Source organism: Heterobasidion irregulare (assembly GCF_000320585.1).
Source record: "Heterobasidion irregulare TC 32-1 unplaced genomic scaffold scaffold_11, whole genome shotgun sequence".
Lineage (NCBI taxonomy): Eukaryota > Fungi > Basidiomycota > Agaricomycetes > Russulales > Bondarzewiaceae > Heterobasidion > Heterobasidion irregulare.
Genome location: NW_009258207.1, coordinates 1,425,828 through 1,449,464, shown reverse-complemented (window position 1 = coordinate 1,449,464; position 23,637 = coordinate 1,425,828). Strand labels below are relative to the sequence as shown.

The 23,637-nt window shown below is 63.9% G+C and overlaps 13 protein-coding genes across 13 annotated transcripts; 6 read left to right on the top strand and 7 right to left on the bottom strand.

Annotated features, from left to right (window-relative positions):
- Positions 1–129: 129 nt before the first annotated feature.
- On the bottom strand, positions 130–2,522 carry HETIRDRAFT_436648 (uncharacterized protein; the record flags this gene model as incomplete). Its single annotated transcript, XM_009553406.1, has 4 exons — positions 130–1,531; positions 1,596–2,147; positions 2,200–2,224; positions 2,276–2,522. The coding sequence occupies 4 exons, from the start codon at positions 2,520–2,522 to the stop codon at positions 322–324; spliced, it is 2,034 nt and encodes a 677-aa protein (XP_009551701.1). The 3' UTR covers positions 130–321.
- Positions 2,523–4,494: 1,972 nt separating this feature from the next.
- On the top strand, positions 4,495–8,138 carry HETIRDRAFT_480982 (uncharacterized protein; the record flags this gene model as incomplete). Its single annotated transcript, XM_009553405.1, has 13 exons — positions 4,495–4,628; positions 4,710–4,808; positions 4,861–5,197; positions 5,277–5,424; positions 5,507–5,652; positions 5,843–6,049; positions 6,146–6,240; positions 6,312–6,434; positions 6,535–6,652; positions 6,731–7,130; positions 7,220–7,434; positions 7,528–7,721; positions 7,794–8,138. 13 exons carry the CDS (start codon positions 4,495–4,497, stop codon positions 7,969–7,971), a joined length of 2,394 nt encoding a protein of 797 aa, XP_009551700.1. The 3' UTR covers positions 7,972–8,138.
- A 67-nt stretch (positions 8,139–8,205) lies between these two features.
- On the bottom strand, positions 8,206–8,847 carry HETIRDRAFT_422205 (uncharacterized protein; the record flags this gene model as incomplete). The annotated part of the gene is made up of 3 exons (XM_009553404.1): positions 8,206–8,504; positions 8,606–8,737; positions 8,835–8,847. 3 exons carry the CDS (start codon positions 8,845–8,847, stop codon positions 8,206–8,208), a joined length of 444 nt encoding a protein of 147 aa, XP_009551699.1.
- Positions 8,848–8,981: 134 nt separating this feature from the next.
- On the bottom strand, positions 8,982–9,803 carry HETIRDRAFT_460921 (uncharacterized protein; the record flags this gene model as incomplete). Its single annotated transcript, XM_009553403.1, has 2 exons — positions 8,982–9,665; positions 9,730–9,803. The coding sequence occupies 2 exons, from the start codon at positions 9,801–9,803 to the stop codon at positions 9,287–9,289; spliced, it is 453 nt and encodes a 150-aa protein (XP_009551698.1). The 3' UTR covers positions 8,982–9,286.
- Positions 9,804–10,810: 1,007 nt separating this feature from the next.
- Positions 10,811–11,783, top strand: HETIRDRAFT_242504 (uncharacterized protein; the record flags this gene model as incomplete). The annotated part of the gene is made up of 6 exons (XM_009553402.1): positions 10,811–10,998; positions 11,079–11,160; positions 11,207–11,316; positions 11,386–11,440; positions 11,555–11,635; positions 11,712–11,783. Coding segments are annotated over 6 exons (588 nt in total), but the record flags the coding sequence as incomplete, so codon positions are not given.
- Positions 11,784–11,883: 100 nt separating this feature from the next.
- Positions 11,884–12,807, bottom strand: HETIRDRAFT_442135 (uncharacterized protein). Its single transcript, XM_009553401.1, has 4 exons — positions 12,679–12,807; positions 12,442–12,617; positions 12,223–12,368; positions 11,884–12,152 (listed from the first exon to the last, which is right to left on the bottom strand). Exons 1-4 carry the CDS (start codon positions 12,777–12,779, stop codon positions 12,006–12,008), a joined length of 570 nt encoding a protein of 189 aa, XP_009551696.1. The 5' UTR covers positions 12,780–12,807; the 3' UTR covers positions 11,884–12,005.
- A 1,644-nt stretch (positions 12,808–14,451) lies between these two features.
- HETIRDRAFT_66078 (uncharacterized protein) lies at positions 14,452–16,281 on the bottom strand (the record flags this gene model as incomplete). The annotated part of the gene is made up of 8 exons (XM_009552909.1): positions 14,452–14,624; positions 14,763–14,847; positions 14,957–15,077; positions 15,153–15,317; positions 15,425–15,609; positions 15,674–15,888; positions 15,951–16,037; positions 16,134–16,281. 8 exons carry the CDS (start codon positions 16,279–16,281, stop codon positions 14,452–14,454), a joined length of 1,179 nt encoding a protein of 392 aa, XP_009551204.1.
- A 130-nt stretch (positions 16,282–16,411) lies between these two features.
- HETIRDRAFT_328814 (uncharacterized protein) lies at positions 16,412–16,732 on the top strand (the record flags this gene model as incomplete). Its single annotated transcript, XM_009553400.1, has 1 exon — positions 16,412–16,732. The coding sequence occupies one exon, from the start codon at positions 16,412–16,414 to the stop codon at positions 16,730–16,732; it is 321 nt and encodes a 106-aa protein (XP_009551695.1).
- A 264-nt stretch (positions 16,733–16,996) lies between these two features.
- HETIRDRAFT_455269 (uncharacterized protein) lies at positions 16,997–17,762 on the top strand (the record flags this gene model as incomplete). Its single annotated transcript, XM_009553399.1, has 2 exons — positions 16,997–17,340; positions 17,408–17,762. 2 exons carry the CDS (start codon positions 16,997–16,999, stop codon positions 17,760–17,762), a joined length of 699 nt encoding a protein of 232 aa, XP_009551694.1.
- Positions 17,763–20,220: 2,458 nt separating this feature from the next.
- HETIRDRAFT_28761 (uncharacterized protein) lies at positions 20,221–20,479 on the bottom strand (the record flags this gene model as incomplete). Its single annotated transcript, XM_009552846.1, has 2 exons — positions 20,221–20,304; positions 20,354–20,479. Coding segments are annotated over 2 exons (210 nt in total), but the record flags the coding sequence as incomplete, so codon positions are not given.
- A 704-nt stretch (positions 20,480–21,183) lies between these two features.
- HETIRDRAFT_422201 (uncharacterized protein) lies at positions 21,184–21,699 on the top strand (the record flags this gene model as incomplete). Its single annotated transcript, XM_009553398.1, has 3 exons — positions 21,184–21,195; positions 21,306–21,382; positions 21,441–21,699. 3 exons carry the CDS (start codon positions 21,184–21,186, stop codon positions 21,697–21,699), a joined length of 348 nt encoding a protein of 115 aa, XP_009551693.1.
- HETIRDRAFT_412026 (uncharacterized protein) lies at positions 21,563–22,684 on the bottom strand. Its single transcript, XM_009553397.1, has 5 exons — positions 22,441–22,684; positions 22,255–22,391; positions 22,065–22,141; positions 21,829–21,907; positions 21,563–21,772 (listed from the first exon to the last, which is right to left on the bottom strand). Exons 1-2 carry the CDS (start codon positions 22,489–22,491, stop codon positions 22,281–22,283), a joined length of 162 nt encoding a protein of 53 aa, XP_009551692.1. The 5' UTR covers positions 22,492–22,684; the 3' UTR covers positions 21,563–21,772; positions 21,829–21,907; positions 22,065–22,141; positions 22,255–22,280.
- On the top strand, positions 22,665–23,461 carry lep14 (lignin medium expressed protein 14). The gene is made up of 2 exons (XM_009553396.1): positions 22,665–22,712; positions 22,772–23,461. The coding sequence occupies exon 2, from the start codon at positions 22,859–22,861 to the stop codon at positions 23,189–23,191; it is 333 nt and encodes a 110-aa protein (XP_009551691.1). The 5' UTR covers positions 22,665–22,712; positions 22,772–22,858; the 3' UTR covers positions 23,192–23,461.
- Positions 23,462–23,637: the final 176 nt, after the last annotated feature.

The window sequence follows — 23,637 nt, the reverse complement described above, 5'->3', positions numbered from 1 at the left end:
ATACCGCCCTACCTCGGCATCATTTCAAGTCTACCATTTGGTTTGAAGCTGAGATGGCCCATCTCAGCATCACGCCAACTAATCGCAGTAGATAGCTCCCAACTGGGCCTTATCATTTCCCTATCAGACCGAAGAGCAAATCAATCATAATTTGTAAAGTACCCACTCTGCAGTCCTCCCAAGTGTCTTAAAGTAGTGGCTCGCGTCCGCTCGCATCTCCCTGTACGGCTTGTGCACCCCAGTATACAAGTTAGAAGCAAAGCCCGATTACATAGAACATTAAATACGCCATCCTGTGTAAAACATATAACTCATGATAATTCAGACTACCGCGCGGCGGGCGTCTTCGTCCATCCTCTCCAAGATCCCAGCGGTAGGAGTATCATGTCCACGCAGAGCCTCGTTCAGGACGCGCAACGGCCGCTTAGTAGGATTATGCGCCTGCCGCGCGTCCTTCGCGACCTCGATCAAGTCGAGCGCGTGCCGCAAGTTATCCAAGCACACCGCGCGGATGTTCCTCGCGACGTTCTCTTGCTCAGATACGATGGGGCGACTGGGAGAGAGAGAGTCCCGGCGCCGATTGCGGCGGTGCCGCGCGCGGGAAGGAGAGGCTACGCCGGAGTCGTCCAAGGCGCAGAAGTGGAGGAGGACCGAGAGGTCGAGGATGTGCGGGTCTTCGAGCGCTGGATGGAGCCCGGGGCGGTCGCTCTTGGCCCCTAGGATGCAGTCGAGCGACTGCGCGAGGTTCTGGTGGTGGCGCACGTTGAAGCGCTCCAATCCGTTCTTGTACGCGCGCGTGAAGGCCCGGCGGAGGTCAGAGAGGCTGGCGGTCCCGTCGCGCGCGCCCTTCAGGGGCGACTGCGCGTCGAGCAGAGCGTGGTGCAGTTGGTTGATGGACGCGTGGGTGGACAGAGCGAGCACGTCCTTCAGGTGGGAGCGCTTCAGGTGAGCATACACGTGCTCGATCGCGTACTTTGCAAACCGGATGCTGTGGAAATCCGCCGCCGCCGAGGCGGGACGTTCGGTGCTCTGCGCGAGCTGGATCGAGCGAAAGCAATGGCGCCCGAGTTCCCAGTGCATCCTCTGCGCCGAGATATGATACGCCGGAAACGAGCGCGTGAACGTCGCCGCGTCCGCGAGCAGAAAATCCTGCACCGACGCGTGCACGAGCTGCACGACGGGGCGCGCGCCGCCGGACGCGCGCGCGAGCGTGCACAGGTTCGCGCAGTCGTCGACCAGCGTCCTCGGCTCTGTCGCGACGACCGACGCGTCCCAGAACCCGTGGACCATGTCCGCGACCGCGACGGCCTCGGCGAGCTCGTCGAGCGCGAGCGGGCGCATCGCGCCGACGAGCCACCACAGCGTCAGCCGCACGCGCCGCGACTGGCGCGGGCCGAGCTTGTCGATGGCGTCGAGCGCGCGGACGTACGTCTCGTCGAGGTTCTTCGGGAGGTCGAGAAGGGCCGCGCGGATGTCGCTGTCTGTTCTTTCGCGGCAGATCGCCTTCATCTGCAGCGCGACCCACAGGAACCTGCGGCCGTGTCGGTCAGGGCTTTTATCGAGCGCGAGGGGTGAATGGGGTAGCGGGGACTCACATTCCGTCCGCCTTGGAGCACAGCGTTTCGCTGATCTCGGAGATCAGGGCGGGGTCTCGGACGACCAGCCGTTTCGAGGTTTGGTAGTCCTCGAGCGTCTGCCTGACGAACTTCTGTATTTCTTTGTCGATGACGGCGGGGAGCAACGGGATGGCGTGCATGAATCTCTGCGCAAGCTCGTGGTTCTCTCGACTGAGCACTAGGAGCTTGAGCGTGCCGCCGAGGCTCGCCAACGTCGACGTCAGCTTGCCGAACGATTGGCACTCGTCCAGAGCATCGATGACCAGGAAGGTGTGCCGAAAGTGCTTCGAGGCGGCCTCGATGATCTGAGCATAGTTCAACCTGGGCACACGTTCGCCGTATTCTCTTGCGAGCGACAAAAGGTGGTCTTTGCTGTGCCTTGGCAATTGGCTCAGCATCTGGTGGAGGATCGTGCGCAGGGCCGCCGTCGGCTGGCTCCGTTCTGGGATGTCCGAGGCGAAGTAGAAGAACGGTGTGGCGATGTCCTGAGCATCGCCGTACCTCCGCCGGAGTTCGCTGATGATGATCGACCTGAAAATTTCATCAGTCAATGTCCAGAACTCGTATGCAATCTTTTACTGACGCCAGCACGGTCTTTCCAGCGCCGGCTGTTCGAGTTCAGAGGTCAATGGATCGACGCGACGGCTTTCGGGACTCACGTTTACCGTGGCACCATAAAATTCCGCTCGACTCGCCATCTACAGAAACCCATCTAACGAACCTGTCATCGTGCAGGAGCCAATCGCCCGATCCAGGTAGAGCCACTTTTTCCAACTGCTCGTGAGTGTATGCGACATCGGAGGGCTTGAGTCTCCGCAGGAATTCATCTTCATATGTGAAGAAACAAGATGGGGTTTCAGATACTCGATGATGAGACTGTGAAACGCGCATGGGCCCACCAATCATTCTCTGTTCTTTCTCCTCTTCGACGCGCTTCCTGCTCTCGTCCTGCTTCTGCCTCTCCACCTGCGCCGCCTCCCTCTCCGCCAACTGCGCCCTCCGCTCCTCCTCGTCGCGCTCCCGAGTCTCGCGCGCGCGCGCGCGCTCCGCCAGCGCCTCCTCCCGCTCTTTCTTCGCCTCCACGCGACCGACGTGTACGACCTCGCGTTCGATCTTGTCCCGGCAGACCCGAAAGTCTCTCGCGATGCGGTCCAACGGCCCGGCGCTGACCACCCCTTTTACAGCACTCAACACGATGCGCCATCTCTCTGCCCCGAGTCCCCGGTCACGGTTTGTGCGCCTGAGCAGGGACGGGAAGGCACTCACTGCGGTCCCTGCCCTCGCTGTCTTTGAAGATCCGGCGAACCGCGGTACAGAGCGCCAAGAGGTTCGTGTAGACCTCGACAAGAAGCTGGGAGACCGTCAGCGAGCGCTGGAACCCTCGATCACGACGAGACGCTGATGATGAAGGCGCACTGTCTGGACCTTGTCCCACTTGGCGTACAGCACGGTCGCGTAGTCCTTGTAAAAATGCAGGTCCTCGGCGACGGCGTCGATGGTGCCAGAGATCACCTCAAAATATACGAAGAATCTGCCGACGGACTAGAGGACGACATGTTGTCACCGCTACCGCGGCCGCCGTGCGAGAACGCGACGCACCTCGATGATGAAGCGCACACCCGCCCACGCACACGCCGCGACTTCAGGATGCGACGACACCACGGTATCGATAACAGAAAAGTACCCCCGCAGGCCATCGACCATACGCAGATAGCGCGTCCCGAACGCGCGAACGGAGCTCTTTTCCTGGTGTGAGCGATCGAAGCGCGTCGCTTCCGCGAGCACGTCTTCGGCGCTGTGGGCCGCTTGGAAGGGCGCGCGTTCGGTGTCGGGCAGGGAGGAGATGTAGGTCGTGAGAGCGGTCGAGAAGGCGAGGTTGGCCTCGGGGGCCGGGGATGGCTGGGTCGGTGGGTCCATACGCACCGCGAGGGGAGGTCGAGGGGACGACCAAGGCTAGGGTGAGCATAAATACAGGCGCTGAGGAGCGTTCGGCGTGCTGGCACACCGCCGGCACTGCCTGCTGCGGGCAGCCGCGAACAAGCGCCGACCGTTGCTGATTGGGGCGCTCTCTTCTCTTGCCTTCATGAGCCTTTGATGGATTTCTGTCCACCGGACCCCTGGCCTTGTGGTCTTCTCAAGGAGAGCGTAGGCAAGGTGTCCGATCGGGAGGACCCGCAGACCTTCGAGACAGAACGGACGTGCTGGATCGCTGCTCGCTGGCCTCCCGAGCCACGTCTATACGGTCCAAGAGCTCAGATGGGGCGTATATCGACGACCAAAGCACCGTTGGGGCGAGAGCACTAGTGGGCGGATCAAGACCGCGGGGCTGCGGTGTAGTCAGGCGCTTCGTCCTCCGAGAGTCCTGCGGCGGTGCGTGCAAGGGTGAGCGCGCGCGTGGTTGTCTCTGTCGACGCGACGCTCCATGACGGCGCTGAGCAACGTCGATCGGGTTTCGGGTTTGCTCGAGCTCAGTCGTCTGCATTGCATGTGCGGAAGTGGCGGTAGATGACAGAAAGTTCTGCACGATACATTTCGGTCTCGGAGTGGGCACTGTAAAGTACCGACATCAGAACTCCCGCAACACGACACGACTTGTGAGATGTGGGCGACGAGTCGGTTCGAGCGCGATGATCATTCGTCGTTCGCCGAGCGTGCAGTCGTCGTCCATCGCGAGCCGGACGCCTCGCTATCAGTCGGTGAAATTGTGTGCAGGAAAAGACCGTGAAAAGTGGAGCGACGCGTGTGTGGCGTCGGTCGCAGCGCCACCTTGTCTCGCCCTCGCCGCCCGACCCGCTCTCCACACAAACAACCACCGTTCGACGACGCACAACACAGCCATCACGAAAATATACGAACGACGCCGCCGCAGCCAGCCACGATGTCCGAAACGCTGTACACGCGCTGCGCCGAGGTGCTCGCCCACTGCCAGGCGCAGCTCAAGGACGACCTCCCCGCGCTCCTCGACCCCGCCTCGGGCTTTGCGCCCCAGCTCAGGCAGATATGCACCCAGTGGTCCGTCCCCGTCACCGTCCTCGTCCTCGTCGCTCGTGCGCCTTGCCACTCGCGCGCTGCTGACCCCGTCCCCGCGCACAGCGTCGCAGATCTAGAAGACAGCGGCGAGGCCACCCTCGACGAGCTCAACGCCCTCAAACTCGAAAGCAACACCTGGGGCCTCCTCCAAGCCCTAATCCCGTACGCCCCCCCTCTCCCCATCTCACCCACCCCACCCCTCACCCGTGCCCAGCCTCCGCAAAACCGACCCCCCCGCCCACCCCACCGCCCGCGCCCTCCTCGCCGAAAACCCATACACGCCCCCCGCCGCCCTCGCACACGCCACGATGGCCGCCTCCCGCGCCCTCGCAGAGCTCGTCGTCGTCCGCGAGTGGCTCCACGACACCGCGCCCCAGCCCCTCCGCCCCGACGTCCCCACCGGCTACTGGAAGTTCACGAAGCACCGCGCCACCCACGCCCTCCGCACCGCCGGCGCCGCGCACGCAACTGGCGCGCCGGGCATCGTCGTCAAGCTCGATCCCGACGCCGTTGTGAGAGAGGACGGCCGCGCGCTCGCGGCGGACGATGCGGTGAGTTTCTGCTCCTGTTGTATGCGCGCGCGCGCGTTGTTGACGACGGACGCGCAACGTGGCGCGTGATGTGGGATAGAACCACGAGAAAATGCTCGCGCAAGCGCTCTTCGCGTACGTGCGCGCGGGCAGGCTCGACGACGCCGTCGAGCTCTGCAGGAAGATGCACCAGCCGTGGCGCGCGGCGAGCCTCCGCGGCGCGCAGCTCTTCCAGTGGAAGGCCATCTGTGCGTCCCTCCCCCCCTCTCTCCCTTCCCCATCCCACTCCCACCCCCTCTCTGCTCCTTGTCCGGCTGACAGGCAGCACAGCGACAGAACCGCGCGACGACGACGACGGCGACGACGCGGACGATGCGGTGCAGGACGGAGAGCGGGAGGACGCCGCGTTCGACGCGTGGCACGGCAACAGGCGCCGCAGGCTGTGGAAGGCGGCCTGCACGCGCGCCGCGCTCGACGTACGTCCCTCCTCTCGCTCGCCACGACGAACGGGACGCTGATTGGCTGCTCGCGCTCTCCTCCTAACCGTCCCTTGCTCTCTCTCTCTCTCTCTACCTTGCTCTTTCTCCCCCTGCCCGGCCCACGCACCCGCTCTTACCCACTGGATATGACCCCTCCCTCCCCCTCCCCCTCCCTCCCCGACCCCAGCCCCGCCTCCCTGACACCGAGCGTGCGCTCTACGCCTCCCTCGCACCGTCCCCGCGCACCGCCACCATCTTACAGTCCGCGTGCCGCACATGGGAGGACACGCTGTGGGCGCGCATCGGGGTCCTGTGCGAGGAGCGCGCGAGCGCGGCGATGGAGCGCCTTAGGGGCGCGTTTTGGGAGGGCGGGGCGGCGGCGGTGGGGCGTGCAGTGCGAGGGCGGCGGCGGCGGCGGGTAAGTGGGGAGGCGATGAGTGAGGATGGGGAGGAGAGTGGTGAGGATGGGGAGGATGGGGAGGATGGGGAGGAGGAAGAGGAGGAAGAGGAGGAAGAGGAGGAGGAGTGGAGGGAGGAGGTGAAGAGGACGCTGCAGGCGCTCGCGAGCGTCCAGGTCGAAGACGGGTGAGCCTCGCCGCTGTCCATCGCGCCGCATCGCCATCTGACTCTTTCCGCGTGTATGTGTGCGCGCGCAGGCTCCCTGCGGACAACGCGTTCCACATGTCGCAGCTGCACATCATCCTCGACAGCACGGAGCACCTCCTCGACGACTTTGCGAGCCGCCTCCAGAACGGGCTCTACGACCGCTCCGCGTCCGAGTAAGCACGCCCGCCTGTCTCCCCTTCGCTTCTCCGCGTTACGCTCCACGTCTCCCCTCTCCTCCGTGCACCGCGCCTGACCGCGCGCGCGACCCCGCAGGTACCCGACCATGACGCGCTTCTTCGCGCACCTGTGTCTCTTCCTGCAGATGATCGATCTCCCCGCGTCCCCGCTTGCGACGCAGGTCATCCTCGAAGCCTATCTGCGCGTGCTCGAGGTACGCCCTCCGCCGCCCTTCCCTCCCTCTACCCCGCTCACCCCTCTGACCCGCCCGCAAACGCACGCACGCACGCAGGACGCCGGCCAGCGGCACCTCATCGCAATGTACGCCGGCGCGCTGGGCGACAACGCCGTCGAGCGCTACGCGCTCTTCCTCACCTCCCTCGGGCTGAGCGCCGCGCCCGCCGAGCGGCGCCTCGCACTAACGCGCGCACGCGCACACGGGCTCGACCCCGCGCGTGTCGCGATCGCCACCGCGGAGCGCACGATCGAGCGCGCGTTCGACGTGCTCCCGAACGTGCTCCGCGGCCCGCTGCCCGCGCTCGCGGGCGGCGGGCTGCGGCCGGAGAAGGGCGCGGAGGGCGGGGAGGACGCGGAGGCGCTGTTGGTGCGGTCGATCGAGTGGACGGTGTTGATGGAGGCGACGTATGACACGGCGCTGGAGCAGGCGAACGTGATCCTGCGCTATCTCCTCGGTGCGTCGCTCGCTCCCCTCCCTCCTTCTTTTTACTCGGCGCGGTGCTCACGCGTGCTGCGTTGCGTGTGGTTGGTCGGTCGCGAGCAGCGGCGGGGCGCGTGCAGGTCGCGGCGGAGCTGCTGGAGGTGTTGCCCCCGGAGCTCGCGTCGCTTGGCGCGCCCGAGGAGCGCGCGACGGAGTACGCGCACTATAGGCAGTTCTTCGCCATCTGGGCCGCGTTCGAGCGCGTGCTCGCGTGCCAGGCGCGCGAGGGCGCGCAGGCGACGCGCGACGCGCGCGCGGAGTGGCTCTCGGAGTACGCGGTGAGTACCCCGCCCCGCGTAAACGCCGGTTGATCGCAGATTTGCTGATTGCGTTGCGGGGTGACGATTGTGGTTCGTGGTTCGCGCGCGCAGGGCCTGGTCGACGAGACGCGGGAGCGCGTCGTGAAGCTGCTCACGACGGACTGGCTGGTCCCCGAGCCGGACGCGGGCGGTGCGACAGGCGACCGCCGCCTGCGCGAGCTCACGCGCATCCGGCAGATCTACGTCCCGGAGCTCGTCCTCCGGCTGCACGTCCTCCTCCTCGAGTCGCGCGCCCAGATCCCGCAGTGCGTCGCGCCCCCCTCTCCTCTTTTCTCTCCACGGCTGACGCGCTGCCCCCCTCGCGTCGCGGCGTGCAGGAATGTCACGCGCGCGCTCGCGCTCGCGACCCTCGTCGCGGACTCGCGATACAGGCTCTACGAGGACTTTGCGCTCAACGGGCACAGTTTGGCGGTGTACCTCGGCGCGGTGCGCACCGCGGTGCTCGCGGCGCTCGAGCACGGCGGATCGGACCCGTTCATGGCGGTCGCCGCGTGAACCCGCGCGCGTCCGTGTGGTGGAGGGTTCGTGAACGCGCCAGTGGGCGACGCGCTGTCGTGTATCTTATCTTACTTGTTGCTCGTGGGCGTGCGCCGTTTGCTGCTGTACGTGAAAATTGCGGGCCACCGTACGTGCGGCCGTTATATATTGTGTTGTTCGACGCTCGATGGCAGATACATGGGCTTCAGATACTCGTACACTCGCCGGTCTGTATTCCCCACGCCTCACACCTCACCCAGACGCAGGCTGCTGCTGCTTCCCCTCCCCCTCCGTCGGCTCGCCAAACAGCTCGAGCAGCTCCGCCCTGCCAAAGATGCGCGCGCTGTCGACCGCGCTGGGCGTCCCGCGGCGCGGGTCGGCGCCGGCGGCGAGCAGCGCGCGCACGACGGCGTCCTCGCCCTTGAAGACGGCGCCTGCGAGCGGGGACTGCGCGCGGTCGTTTAGGCGGTCGGGGTCGGCGCCGCGCGCGAGGAGGCCGGCGACGAGCGGGGCGTGGCCGGAGTAGGCGGCGAGCATGAGGAGCGTGTTGCCTGTGGGGAGGGTGGGGCGATCGGGCGGCGATCGCGTGGAGGATGGGGAGGGGGTCAGGGACGGTGTGGTGTAGGGAGACGCTCGGACGGTGGGCGCGCACCCTTTTCGTTAGTGAGGTTCGGCGGGAGCCCGGCGTCGACGGCTTGCAGCAGGAGGTCTGCGTCGCCGTTGCGCGCAGCGTCGAACATCCTGTGCGCAAACTCGAGCGTCGCGGACGGCAGCGTCGCGGGTGCTGGATCTGGCGGTGCGGCGTCGGGCGTGATCTTGCCGCGCCCCAGATACCCGTCAGCGCGTGCGTCGGCTGCGCCGTGCATGCGTGCGGCGGGCACTTACTGTCGTCATGGTGGTTGGGGGAGAGGGTGTTGAGGGCTTGGGTTGCGTGGGGATGGAGTTTGGAGTGGGGCGGAGGAGGAAGAGGCTGAGAGCGAGGATGGCGAGGGCCGCGAGGGTTCGTAAAGACGACGACGGCATGCTCATTAGAAAGAAACAGTCTGCCGGCATCGTATTGCAGTGTTATATAGTACAGTCAGACCGACACCGCCTCCCGACCGGCGCTCGCGACGCAAGTTGTGCAGTATGTAGACGAACATGAATCCGGCGCTCTCGTTCCAATGCACTGTGCTTTCCCTACAGCAGTCGATCGACCAAGGACGGGGCTGCGGTTGTGCGACGGTTGAGACGACATCGTGGGCGTGTGATCTTAGCCGACGAAACCCTCAAGAGACGACGGATATGCAGCTGCGACGACGACGCTGAGATCTGCCAGTGGGTCGCGCCCAAGCTACGCCTTGCACGCAAACGCCCCCACCGGCGACCCATCACACTCCGCAATCTTCAGCAGCACGAGGCTCACCATCAGCCGCTTCCCCTCCTCCAGACCCTCCTGCACCTCCATCAGCGCCTCCAGATTCGCCAGGCTCTCCGCGATGACGAGAAAGGTGGAGAGGGAGAGGGCGGAGATGGTGGGCGCGGCGGGGAAGAGGTGGGAGGGCGCGTCGACGTGCGCGCCGGCGTGGGAGGAGAGGGAGAGCGCGTGGATGGAGAGGCCGGTGGTGGGGTCGCGATGGGGGTGTGCGTGGAAGGGGGGGTTGCCTGGGTAGACGGGCGTCGTGGCGTCGAGCGTGTGCGAGAGGTCGATGAAGGTTGGGTCGGCGGCGGGGCTCATCGCGCGCGGGGGAGGAAGCTGGGAGACGCGGGTCGGGCGACGAGTGGGTTGGATCTGACCGTTCCTTCCCACCACCACCACCACCACCACCACCGCCGCCGCCGCCGCCGCCGTGCGCCAAATGCCAATCCATATTACCGACTTTCTCAACTCGAGAACCTCTTCAACGAAGCCTAGTCATCTGGCTATGCGAGCAACGTGCTCTGCCCCGCGTCTGTGGGAAAGTAGGGGCTATGATCTCCCCAGACGGCACGACTCTGAGGACGACTCTGCAATGCAATGTTGGCACGTCGCGTTTGAGGAACGTCTCGATATCATCGCGCTCCTGAGTGACTTGGACTGGCCGGCTCTACGCTCGCGCGTAGCACACCTGCGATCGCCGATTCTAGGTCAACCGTCTTGATTTTCTACACGTCTCATGGCGCACTGCAACTCGATATGCGCTCCCCTCGTGCATCGCATGCGGCATCCCCGTGCTGGCCACGGTTCAATTACCTCGTGCAACGTCAGCGTACTAGGTCCCCTCGATATTATAGCATCTATCTCCAGAGTCGACCATCGAACTCGCATTCGTTATTGCCGGTGGTAGTTGTTGTCTGCCCTCGAGCCAGACTCTCTTACGATCGATAGCGCAACAGGATCATTCAACCCCGGACCAACGTATGTCGTTCATCCTCGACCTCCGCAGATTATGAGATGCCTCAGACCCTTGATCATCCACGGCCCGGGTGGGTCCCAGCCCACGAGTACCGTTTGTGCAGAGCACGACGTCTCGCACATGGGCCGATATTGATATCTGCAGAAGCATCGAAAGATCACCGCGATCGGTCGTTCTTCCTGCGATTCGCCGATAGTCTGTGGGTCCACGCTTCTGCGGGCCACAGAATCCGAGACTGCATGTGCGGGAGCGACAGCAATGGCGGTCATAGGGTCGCGCACCACGCCGTCCTTATCGCGTGTCCGCTGTCGCAAGAGCCTCTCTCGCATACCAGTCAATCGTGCCATAAAGCTGCGGCTACCTACCGCCAGCCTCCCTCACCACCGCCTCCCTTCCACCCGATGCGCCTCACCCCAGTCCTGCGCTCCCTCGCCCTTGCCCCCGCCCTCCTCGCCTCGCCGCTCTTCCTCCTCGCAGCGCGCGCACAGAACTGGCACACCGTCGAGTGGGACGCAACGGAGTTCACCGCCCTATCGGGGGACATGCTGGTCCCGAGCCTCCCTCCTCCCGGCGGCACACCCTACGTGTGGCCCGGCCTCCAGCCCGGCACCGCGGGCGTCCTCCAGGCCGTGCTCGACGGCCGCTCCGGGTCCTGGTGGATCGGCGACGGGTGAGACGTCCGCGCGCGGGGCGATCGATCGGCCGTCGTGCACAGAGCTCACGCGGCCGCCCCCTCTCTCCGTTCGGCAGGTACTACGGCACGCCGAGCCTCCCGTGGGGTGCCGGGTTCAACGCCGCGCCCGGGGAGACTGTCCACTTCACGTTCGCACTGGTATGGCGTGGTACCCCCGCGCGAACGCCGCTCACGGCGCACGCAGGGATCTAACGATACCTGGACCTGCACTCTCTCCAGCTCGAGCGGCGCCTCGGCGTCGACGACGCTCGCGATCGCGGGGCAGACGATGAACAGGCGAGTCCCGCACACCGCGTGCATACCTCGCATCCCACGCGCAGGCTTACCCCCTCGCCGCTGACGCGGCGCATCGCGCCCGCCCAGAGCCATCCTCGCCGTCGAGCTGTACGACATCGCGTACACGTTCGGCCCCACCATCGTCAGCGCCCCTCTCCCCCCCCCTCCGCGCTCCCGCACTGACCCCTTACCCGGACGCCTGACATGCTGCGACGCGACGCGACGTGCCGTCGGCCGCTCGACGATCTGTGTCTAGTACCGCAACCTCGTGCTGACGGCCACCACCGCTGCGAGCGGCTGGTGCGGCAAGACCGTTTCCTCGGGCTACACCTCGGGGGTGAGCTGCTCGTGCTGGTCACAGTCGTGGCCCTAGATCCGTCGCTGACGCGGAGTTCCTTCACGTCGCTTCGTAGCAATACACTGTCACCGGTGCCACCGCGAGTGGCAACACGTGTCGGGTCGCCGAGGTCATAATGCCAAGCGCTTCTTGAGCTTGAGGACCTGGGCGAGGGAGTATAGGAACCATACCCCGTGTCTCTCGATCACAACAATGTACAGTGTACGGTGCACCGGAAAGCGGCGATTGAGATGAAGCAGTTCCATTATACAACTAGACAAAAAATAAGCACAGCAAAGCAAAGCAAAGCAAAAAAAAAAAAACTAAGCAAGAACAGAACAGAACAGAACGCAAGACGCCGCCACGCCCCCTATATCCGAGGTCTATACACCGCCCAATCCGTCTTGCGCGCCGCGTCCCACCGCCCGAAAGCCATGAGATCCGACAAGTGCCGCATAGTCGGCCGCCCGTGCGGGCAGTTCCACGGCTGCTCCATGGTGCCCATGTGCCGCACGACCTGCCATTCGACCCGCAGAGCCGAAGCGATCAGCGAACAGTTCGTCGTCAATTGAGTATTTGGGACGCACCGCGGTCATCTGCTTCGCGTCCAGGGCCTTGCCGACCATGATGCTCTTCCTGCACGCGCGCATCGCGAACATCGCGCGGGCCTTCGAGCAGCGCACCATCGTCCCCGGGGGCAGATCCCGCATCAGATGCAGCAACTCCTCCAGATCTGTACGTTCAAAGTTCAGAGGTCAAAGGTCAACGAGGCCCGCTCGACGAACGCCAGTAAACAAAACCCGAACCCTTCATGTCAAAGACCGTGCTCTTGCTGAAAGGCTGTGCGACCAACTTGACTTCCCTCTTCTCTCCCGAGTCGTTCTCCTCGCCCGGGTCGAGCTCGAACCCGTTCTGCTTCAGCACGTCCAGGTTCTCCGTCGCCACGAGCTTGTCGGCCGCGGTGATCTCGAGCTGTCGCGGCCTGCACGAGACACGTTCAGCAAACCGCACACGATCTCCTCGACCAATAACAGAAAACGCACTTGAACAACCTCTGCGACTCGATCCTAGTCGTCTGCTGCAGCGTCTCAAAATTATACTTCTCGTCCGCGGCGTGCTGGTCCACGATGAACAGATCGTCCATCGCGCCCCCCGCCTCGCCCCCCGCGGCCCCCTGCCGCCGGCGCGCGACGATGAAGCCCAAATTAAACTGCCCCACGACGCTCATCGTGCGGAAGTCCTCCTTCCGCAGAACCCGCGCCAGCGCCTCGCCCGCACCCGCGTCGTCCGTGCTCTGCAGGCCCGCCTTGCTCTGCAGCACCCGCTCTTCGGTCGGCGGCGACGCAGACGCGCTGTCGGCGTGCGGCGCGCGGGCCCTCTCCTGGGAAAGTCTCTCGTGCAGACCGTGCCACGCGCCCGACACATGGGCAAGATCGAACGCGAGCGACACGTCGTCCTGTGCGGGCGACCGTACGCGCTCCACCTCCGTTCTGAGCGCTGCATTGGCCTGCGCGGAGGACGCTTCGGTGGACGTTTCTGAAACGAGGCTGGAGGATTTGTCCGTGGGCTCTTTAGGATCTGCAGAAGGCTCGTGTGAGAGGTCGATGACCGGGCGCCTCGCGAGGTCGTCGCCAGAGGCCCCATCACGAGGAGACTCCTGCCGCTCGTCCACGTCCATGGCCGCGTCAGCATCAGGCGCGGCGCCCGTCTCGGGGGTATCGACGTCCATACTCGCTTCGTTCCTGCCCTCCGAATGAGGGCTCGCACCCGCATTGGAACCTCCGACCTCGCCTTCGCCCTCGTCCTCGAGATCTTCAAAGACAACCTGCGACCCCGTCCTCGCAAAGCCCCTCAACCGCGCCCTCAAACTGCCCCTCGCGCTCAGCCCCTTTTCAGCCGTCACGCCCTCACCCCCGGCGCCGCCCCCCGCGCCGTCCCCTCTCCGTCTCTTCGCCGGCGGCGCGCCGCCCACCCGCGCGCCCGGCTTCAAATTCCACGACGCGCCGCTCGTGTCCAGCACCATCTGCACCTCCCGCGCCCTGCGCCGATCCCGTCTCGATTCCGCGACGTCCGCTCCGCCGCCCGTCTTGCCCTCGTTCATGATACGTTCCACGCACGCGGCGCCACGCTCCCTGTGCGCGGCGGCGCTAGAACCCTCCGCATCGGCATCGGCATCGGCATCGGCATCAACATCAACATCGACATCGACATCGACATCGACATCGACATCGACATCAGCATCAAGGTCGGCATCAGCGTTGGCATCGGCGGTTGGGGAGGCCCGTTTCTCAGGGATGGCAGGCACCGCGCGCGTCACATCGTCGCATGTCACCGCCCGCACACTGCCAGGGTCGCGCTCGTCGCCAGACCCGGCTCCATCGCGAGCCGGGAAAGAATTACGGGCCGCGTCCTCCGCCTCGTTGTCGACGTCGCCGTCGTCGATGGACGACGCAGGTGGCTGCCGCTGTCCTCCAGACCCGCTCTCCGCGCCGTCCCGCATCCGCGCGTCCGCGCGCAGGTCTCCAGCAGGGACGGCAGGGACGGGAGACTCGGGCGGCGACGCCTCGGCCCCACCGGCCTCTGCCTGCGCCTCCGTCTCCGTCTCAATTACCGTTCCCGTTCCCGTTTCCATTTCCACCGCGTCCCCGAACCCACCCGCGCGACGAGACGTCCTCCGCACAGGTGCGTGCACAGGCGCAGGCGCGGCATCCTTCTGCGTCTCCGCTGGCGCGCGGAGCGCGAACGTCGATCGGGACTCGGCGAACGCGTCGTTGAGCGCCGCCTGTGAACGGCGCCGCGCGTTCGTAAAACACCAATCAACACAAACAAACAAACGAACGAATGAATGGATGGATGGATGGGAGTGGGGAAGAGAGGGGAGGGAGGAAAGAGGAAGGAAAGAGGCGTACTTTGAGCGCCTCGATGAGGTTCGCCTCGCTGTGGAGCAGGATCGTGCGCTTATCGGGGCTGACGTTGACGTCGCACGAGTCTAGCCGTGCCGATCCGTGCGTGCGCGCGTGAGCGTGAGCAGCCTAGACAGAGACAGAGGCAGGGACAGGGACGGGGATGGGGACAGGACGGGACGGGACGGGGTCGGGGGAAACGAGTGCGGCGCGCATAATCTCACCTGTAGGCAAAATAAAATCCGCCACCACGAACGGCGCCTGTCCCGCGTTAAACCCCCTATACACCTCGTTGAACGCCCTCTGGACCTAGTCCCGGGAGTCCCGGAAGTACAGGGCACCGGCGCGGAGGGGCGGAGGGGCGGAGAGTCAAGTCAGCCGCGCGTTCCCCGAGCCCCAGATCGCGAAACGCTCTCGCCTTGGTCGGACTGCACGGCCGCCCGTTAATAAAGAAGAACTGGCGATCCGCGCCCGCTCTCCCGCATCCCGCAGAGAACCTAGACACGAGCCCGCGCACGCGCACCGCGTTGGACGACGCGCTGCGCCGAACCGCGTCAGCCGCCGCTCTCTCTCTCTCGAAAAAAAAAAGAAACCCAGACGCGAAGGTTGCTCACCCGCTCGCGTCGGCGCCCCGCCGGCGCAGCACCGCCTTCTCCGTCTCGACCTCAAACGCGATATCGAGCTCGACGACGCCCTCGAGCGCCTTGGGGCCCCACAGCGCGCACACGGCAGCCTTGAGCGACGGCGTCCCGTCCGTGCGCATCTGCACGGTCTTCCGCCTGCCAAAACCGACATTTACCCCCGCATCGCCGTGAGACGGACGGACGGACGGACGAAAGGGAGAGGAAGGGGGGGGGGGGGGGGGGGGGGGGGGGGGGAGACTCACCCGCCGTCAGGGTGGTTCGACACGCTCAGGCGCACGCCCCGGTCCGCGCGCGTGCACGGCACGAGCGCGTACGCGGTGAGCAGGTGCAGCGCCTTGCCGAACTCGCGCTTCGCGTTCCGCTCGAGCTCCCTGCGGCGCACGGGGAGCGGCGCGAAGAGCCCCGCCACGGCCACCGTCGTCCCGCGCTACGCGTCGTCGCGTCGTGAGCCCATGATGGACGCGAGGGGACCGGACCGGGACCGCACGTACCTGCCGCGCGGCCTTCCCGCTCTTGCTCGCGACGCGCCCGTGCGCGTCGATCTCGAGCACGGTGCCCATTGGCGCCTCGGCGGCCGTCGCGGTGGTGACGGCGACGTGCGCGCTGAGCCCGCAGAGCGAGGACAGCGCCTCGCCTCTGAACCCGAAGGAGCGCACGGTCGACAGGTCCGCGAACGCGGCGAGCTTTGAGGTGTGGTGCTTCAGCGCTGCGCGGGGCGACGATCGACACACGAACAAGAGGGCCTGCGGGGGTGGGAGAAAGGCGCACCGATGCTGTCGTAGTCGGCGGGCGCGATGCCGCAGCCGTTGTCGATGACCTCTATGGACTTGAGGCCGTAGTCCTTGAAGCGAACCTCTGCAACGGAACAACAACAACGTCTCGCAGTCAGCACGCGCGGGCATCGCCACGTCTTCGCAGGGCCCACGAGTCCCCCGAAGCGCGGGGACGCACCGATGCTCGAGGCGCCGGCGTCCAAGCTGTTCTCGACGAGCTCTTTGACGGCCGTCTGGAGGTCGACGACGACCTGGCCCGAGGTGAGGCGGTGGACGGAGGTGGGGTCTATGGGTTTGATGGCGTGCTCGGGGGCCTCTTGAGACATCATGATCTGATGGCAGGAAGTCGCGAAGTCGCGAGCGAGGCGCGGTCGGGGTCTTCACTATGACGGGAAGCCAAGTAGAGAGCCTCGCGTGGTTGGTTCGCTTGGCGAAACGGCCAGGGGGAGCCCTTCGATGGACGTGGGATTCCGTCGAGGACGTCGTTGCGAGCGGTGCCCACGACAGCTGGTGGACGGAGGGGAGAGAGGCTGGTCAGCGCACGGGCGAACGCCACTGTGGCGCGAACGTCCAGACTCCGATCGAATTGCGGCTGCGGCAGGGCGGCACAGGCCCGGAGTCCGAGCTGTGCGGCGAAATCGCATCCTCCCGACATTTGTCTGTTTGACGTCCGCCATCCATCCAGGACATCGTGTCGACCCCGCCCGTTCACACGTCGGCGCTCGCGGGCACGAGAGGCATCCGGTAAAGCGAACGGAACGCACTCCCAGCTGCTGACCGGTGTGTCGTGTCCAGCCAGCTCCACGGTTCATTGTTGACAAGTGCGGGGGGACGCTGGACACTGGCCGTCGACCGCAGTGCCCCCGCTGTGGTGGTGTTCCGTGTGCCGACGCACGCTGCAAACGCGTTCTTGGGCAGAAGTCACCCGCTTACGGGGAGTCGCCCAATCGGGGCAGGGACTGATCCCGGTTGTCATCCATGACACAACCAAGCACGCCCTTTATATACATCACTCCGCCCGTCCCACCCGTCCCACCCGCCATGGCCTCCCTCAGACCCCACAACGACGTCCTCATGCACAAGCCCGCCCTCCTCGCCATCCTCCACGACCTCTCCGCCCGCCTCTTCGCCGCCTTCGCCCACCAGGTCCGCCTCGTCGTCCACGGCGGCGCCGTCATGGTCCTCCACCCCTTCCTCCACAACCGCAGCGCAACCCGCGACGTCGACTACCTCCACCGCGCATTCCTCGCAGAGTACCAGCGCTACGGCGTCCGCGACGCAGAGGCCCGCCTCGCGTCCTGCATCGCCGCCACGGCCCGCGCCCACAACCTCGGCGCAGACTGGATGAACGCACACGCCGACGTCGCCCTCCCCATGGCCCGCGAGTGAGTCCCCGTCCATCCGCCCGCCCGCCTGCTTGCTATCTCACACACGCCTCCTCCCCGCGCCCAGCGGCCAAGGCCAGCCCTTCGACCCCATCTTCCACGCCGCCACCACCCCCACCAACATCTCCCACAACACCCTCTTCTCCGCCCCCGGCCTCCTCCTCCTCGCCGTCAGCTGGCCCTGGGCCATCGCCCTCAAATTCGTGCGCTACCAAAAACACGACCCCGCAGACATCGCCGCCATGCTCCGCCTCGGCCACAAGCAGGCCCGCGTCCGCTGGAGCCGCCAGGTCCTCGAGAGCTGGATCATGCAGTGGTGCTGGCCCATGGGATACTCGCAGTACCCCCCGCCCCACCTCGAGTCGCTCCGCGAACGCATGCGCCACGCGATTGACCTCGCGTACGGGCAGACTCGGCCGTGAGCCCGACGCCGTGTCCCCAACCTCCTCCATCCCCTCATTCCTCGCTTGTGCTGGTCACTTCTTCTTGCTGCTTCATCGTCGTGAGCTCGCTTCCTCACGCCACTATACCGCTTCACATAACCGGACTCGTTCCCGCGCTTACTGACGACAAAAAGGACCCTCCCTGCCGGTCCTCCACGATACGTACGCTATACGCACGCACGACAACCCACTGTATATCCACCTGTATTTCTTTTGCTCCCGTCACCACCATTAGACAGACGACCGGCTACGTACGACATCGCACCACGCTTATATTCAATATATACTCCTTTATTGCTCGCTCATTGCTCGCATCGCATCAACTCAGTACACTCGACACACTCAACACCCGCCAGTACCCGTCAGTACCCGATCGTGGGCACCACGCGCCGCAAGTGCGCAGGCACCAGCTCCGCCGGCATCCGCGCGATCTGGTCCAGCGGCGCCCGCTTCGCAAGCGCAAGCAGCACGAGCCGCAGCGCGTCCTCCTCCTGCGCGTCCCGCGCACCCCGCGCCCCGCGCGCCAGCGCCCCCTCTAGCATGTCGGCCGCCCGCCGCAGCGCGCGCTCCAGCACCACCGGGTCGTCGTCGTCCGCCGCCCCCGCCGCCCCCGCCGCCCCCGCCTCTGCCCCCGCCTCTGCCCCCGCCCCTGCCTCTGCCGCAGAGTCGCCGTCGCCGTCGCCGTCGCCGCGCACGACAGCCGCCAGCGCGCCCTCCGCCGCATAAAGCTCCTCCGGCGCACGTATCAACGTCGCGAGGTCAATCGGCTGCGCCCCGAGCTGCCGCAGCAGCGCGAGCGCGTGCGTCGCCGGCGGCCGCACGTGCAGCGCCGCGTGCAGCGCCCGCGCGAGCTCCGGCGGCGGCGGCGCCGCACCCGCGCGGGCGTGCGGGTGCGCGAGGTGCGCGGCGGCGGCGCGAAGGACGCGGTGGCGGCCGGCTGTGAGCGCGTCGATGAGCGTGCGCTCGACGTAGCGCGCTAGGGACGTGCCCAGCGGCGCACCCGCCCCGCGCGGCGGCGCCTGCGCGCGTCAGCCAAACAGACCACGATCAGTCAGTCGCGCTTCGGTGGGCAAGTGTCAGAGGCGCGCACCGTTCCGTTCGGGGGCGCGACGAACTCGGCGATGCTGCGCACGTACGCGAGGCCGTCCGCGCCGCCAAAGACCACCTCCCGCAGGTGCTCCTGCGCCTCGCCCGCGCGGCCCGCCGTCCAGTAATCCGCGCCGTTGAGCGCCAGCTGGTCCGCCGTGCTCGCCGGCGCGCGCCCCCCCGCCGTGCCGCTCGCGATGCTCGCGCGGAGCGCGTCGAACAGCTCCTGCTGCGAGCGGAGCGCCGCGCCCCCCGCGCCCGTCTCCCGCGCGAGGCGCCCCTCGAGCATCGCGAACGCGCCGTAGTCGGCCGCGTGCGCCTCGCGCGGGGCTGCGGGGGCGAGCGGCGCGGGTGGCTCCTCGTCCTCCTTTTCTTTTGGCTTGGCGCGCGCGGACGCGTTCCGGCTGACGGTCCAGTAGCGGTACTTGGGCGCGCCGGGTTTGGGGACTGGGACTGGGATATGTGGCTGGGCGGGCGGGCGCTCGTCGGGCACGAGGACGTGGATCGGGGCCGGGAGCGGTAGGTGGGACGGGTCCGGGGGAGCGGAGGGCGGGTAGAGAGGCGTTAATTGCGGCCGCGGGTCTGACTCGGACACGAGGACAGAGAGTATCGAGAATGGATCCTCCACTGTTTTGGGCGGATCAGTACTAATGACGTGACTTTAAAAAGCGATGCGATGTATCCTACTTTCGGCATAATCGATGCTCCCGTCGGCGGCCAGTGGCGGGCCTCCTTTCTCCATTCGCATCCTCTCTTTCTTTGTTCGATATCGCTTACCTGTGAACAAGATATGCTGGGTAAGCGAGGTGTTACATGTGGACGAAAGACAAAGGGCATCTGGTTTGGTGAAATTCTAGCGCAGATACTGTTGCGAGAGCAAGCGCGAATGACGGGGGGAGAAATCTCTTCAACGGTCTCCCAATTCGGTCGTAAACCATCGAACGTGGTATAAAGGAGCATTCTCCACGAGAGACCGTGTCAGTTCCTCACCTTTGAGCTTCAGAACGACCATGAGCTCGGCCCAGTCCGAGAGAGGAGGAAACGCAGCCAGGCCGTCCTTGAACCCAGGCAAATGTCCATCAGGCTCGAGGGTCTCCGACAGCATGCCCGGCCCCCCTTTCTTGGCCGCGCCTCGCGAGCGCTTCATGGGTGGCACAGCGGCGGAGCTGACAGACGGCGAGCGTCGCGCTGGTGTTCCCGACTCTATACTCCCCCCTGCGCCCGCGCCCGCGCCGTCACCGTCGTCTGCCTCCATATTGACCTCCTCGTCCCGCTCTATCTCTATGTTCCAGTCCGTCTCGTATTCGATGACGTGCGCGGCCGCCTTTGCGATGTGTTCTGCGCCGAACGCCTCTATGCGCTCCGCCTCCGCGTGGTAGATCGTGCCAGGCGGGTTGAAGCTTTTCGCGTTGGAAATGACGAGGTGAAAGTCCGCCTGTTGGAGATGTGAGGCGACTTCACGGAGAGGAAAGCGACGTGCGCACCGCGAATTCTTCGAGAGAACGGTACTTCCCCTTTGCCACTTTTGTCGTGATCGTACCGAAATCCATGGGTCGTTTGATAGCCTCCGCGTACCCTGCTACCTTTGAGGGGTCCACGGGCTCCAGAAAAAACCCATAGACGTCTTTCCTGCGCTTTGTTAGACTCTGAGGAAAGGTTTCGGAGCAAACAGACTCACTTTTTGACTTTGTTGATGAGCATCGACAAAACGTCCTTCAACGGCTTCAGCTTGATCGGACGCGGCGCTTTCTTGACACCCGCATCTTCGAGGGTCTTACCCTTCTTGCTCTTTAGCTGTTTGATCATCTTCAACGAGGGAAGGATGAGCGTTATCCCGGACGAGCTGGGCCCGGCATGGTTCTGGCCAGGCGAGTAGGGATGGGGAGACTTGTGCTCCATGGGCTCGGAACGTCTGTCTGCTGCATCGCGGACGCGTCTTGTTAGCTCTATCGTAGATGCTGAGGGACAGGAAAGAAGCTTGCCTTGCGGCCCAAGATTCAAGGTTGCTGAAGCTGGGAGGACAGTTCGGGAGTTCCCGGTGGCGGGGTAGGTCCACGTGTTTGTTTCAGTGAGTCGGTTTTCAAAGGCTTTCGCCACTTTCGAGCCCGTTATTTCTTTTGACTCGTTCACTCACGATGCAACGCCAGACGAATCGCTCATAAAGTGCGAGATACCGGCATGACCCAACCTTATTGACAGAGATCACTTGATCGTTGTTTACTCAGTCAGCTTGCTGGCGAGGCAGATGATGGCAGGTAGCCGCCCTCATAATCTGCAACGAATCCTTCACAGCCGAAGCAACCCTTGTTCCTGAATGGCGACGTTCGTCAATTCCTTCATTCCACAGGTATTTCATATTGTGCCCTCGCAGGCCGGTATATGTTGCAATTTTGGTCAAGTTCTTCGTGACACCTAACCCTAGCTTTCCTTCTGCAGAACTTGTTAATAACAGCATTCATCTTGAGTGAAAATAGCATTGGTATCTTACCGCACGGCAAGTCTTATCAAGGCCTGTAAGTGCATCTGACTCTTGGGAATTGTTTAGTGCGATTGCTGAGATTCTCATTATAGATCAACGCGTGGACGTTTTACTTCACGATGTATGAATCTTTCACTCAGCTCACAAATAAGTATCACACATTTTCAAAACACTATCGACGGCGAAAGTCATGAATGCTCAGACATGCGTTCTGATCTATGCGATAGGACACCACGAGAGCTGCTTCTGTTCCTGTGGATGCATCATGATTGCTCGTCATCGCCAATGTCTGCAACTCGCGTTCAACTTGATCCCCGACGCCTCGTGGTGGTCGCATATCCTAAGCTTTAGTGGACGCGTTTTTTGTACGGCTACTGGTCCAGGAACTCGCCGTGTCTTGTGAGAGCTGTCGCCGGCTCGTTTTGTATGGTATACTGCTTCTGATGGCAGCCGTTCTTACCGATAGTTTGCGCATAATAGATCCTGCCGTCTTCCATTTCCGCTGCGACGCTTCCTTCAGCGTTCGGTCGGGCTCCCTTGTTCCGTAACGCTGTGAGCGGTAAGCCCTGCATGATCACAGTTCTTCAATTTCTGATCACCACGAGCCCGAACCTTGCTCCTTTATGGAGGTCCGATTGCCTCTTGATCTTCTTTGGGGTCGCCCCTGGCTCTCAATTTCCCTCTCCGCTTACGATATGTCTATCCTTATTTACCAGGCGCACCCTTGAACTGATAGGAAACCATATCATGTGGGATTCGGACAAGTTCGGACGTCATCGATGACCCAGCTAAGGTATAGCACACAAAGTCTGCCCCTTGAGGCCATTTCGGTTCCTTTGACTGCATCTGATGACCATACGGACTTCGTCGACCCCACCTTGCCGTGGCATGGCGTCCTTGATTCAGGAGCCTCTGGCGATTTCTCGAAATCATCAAACCATCACCATGGCCGGATAGGAGGTGGTGGCGCCGCGTCTGGACCGCCCAAGTGCTCCTAAGTTCGCGCTCGCGCGCCGGCCAACGCCGCTCGACATCACACTTCGGTGAGAACGTTTTGATCACTCTTGCGGAGCATATGACCAACTGGAACAGTTCTTTCGCACCATACTGGCGAAGGTTTGCCTTTGGCGTGCGCATTGCCATTGTCGATGGGTTTACAGCGTCCGGCATGCGCCACCTTTCCTTTCATATCGGGGGAACAGCCTCACGGCAAGAAATATGTCGCGGAACCGCTACCCTATTACTCGAACAGTATACTAGTTCGGATGCGCTCTGCAGAAGCCAGAAATTGGCGGGTGCTAAGGACGAACGCCTGAGCATACTCACAGCGCCCAGGGCTGGGACCACAACCTCGGAGTGCATACGTGTGTCGTATTTCTATAATCATCAGACCGAAGGCCAACGGGACGAATGGCTGTCGAAGGGTGACCACGTTGTCCGGTCATCGTGCGAGTCGGTGCAACTCTCGGCCTGGAACCCAATCGCCTATATATGCAGATCTCTTCTTCGTATGGGATCAAACGGGGAGGTTAGAAGATCCGCGGTATGTCGCAAATCCTGTTCATCTCTTTTTGAACATGCTTTCGTATCAATCGCCACAGTCATGTATCCAAACCTTGGCGCCGAATGCATCATTAAGATTTGGAACCCTGCCGAAGGAACGACGACTCCCTTTTGCGTGTTATTGTTTTGCGAGAGCTGGCTGACACACTCCTATGCACAGGATAGCTTACTCATTATACACCCGCTGACTCGCGCAGCCATGAACAGCATGGCGTGGCTCTGTCCCGCTGCGCTCAGGAAGCATCCCAACGAAATCGTCGGATGCACTGACTCAATGTGACTTGGTCCTTACCCTCGAGCAGTGGCCTTTATCAGCGCTCCAGAAGGCGTCAATTTCATGCGGGGACCGGTTGCAATTGCCTCGCAGCATCGGGCGGTGGACGACGCAACGCTTCCCGATAGATTGCGAGAGCGGCTTGGCTGTTGGTATGAGCAGTAGGGTTGTATCATTACGGCACAGCCGAGTGAATACAGCCTTCACCTACATGCTGTACCGATGCGTGCAAATTTACTCCCGCGGTTAGAAAGGGTCTATCTGGCTTTTCTCGGTATCGGGGTTCTGAACAGCACGCAGCTGCGTGTCCACCCAAATTGGATCGCGATCTAGCACCAGCGTCTCGACCGTGGTTGCAATAGAAAACTCTCCGGTATCGACTACATATGACTGTCAGGACCGGGTTGGTCTCCTCGACGGGTCGTTTTCTTAAGCGTTGAACGTTCGGCGTC

Coding starts and splice junctions, on each gene's coding strand:
- HETIRDRAFT_412026 (XM_009553397.1), bottom strand. CDS start 22,491: ATGGCAATGCGCACGCCAAAGGCAAACCTTCGCCAGTATGGTGCGAAA. Junction 22,392..22,440: donor GCCAGTATGGTGCGAAAGAA/CTGTTCCAGTTG, acceptor AAACGTTCTCAC/CGAAGTGTGATGTCGAGCGG.
- lep14 (XM_009553396.1), top strand. CDS start 22,859: ATGGGATCAAACGGGGAGGTTAGAAGATCCGCGGTATGTCGCAAATCC.
- HETIRDRAFT_442135 (XM_009553401.1), bottom strand. CDS start 12,779: ATGGACGATCTGTTCATCGTGGACCAGCACGCCGCGGACGAGAAGTAT. Junction 12,618..12,678: donor GAGTCGCAGAGGTTGTTCAA/GTGCGTTTTCTG, acceptor TGTCTCGTGCAG/GCCGCGACAGCTCGAGATCA. Junction 12,369..12,441: donor CACGGTCTTTGACATGAAGG/GTTCGGGTTTTG, acceptor TTGAACGTACAG/ATCTGGAGGAGTTGCTGCAT.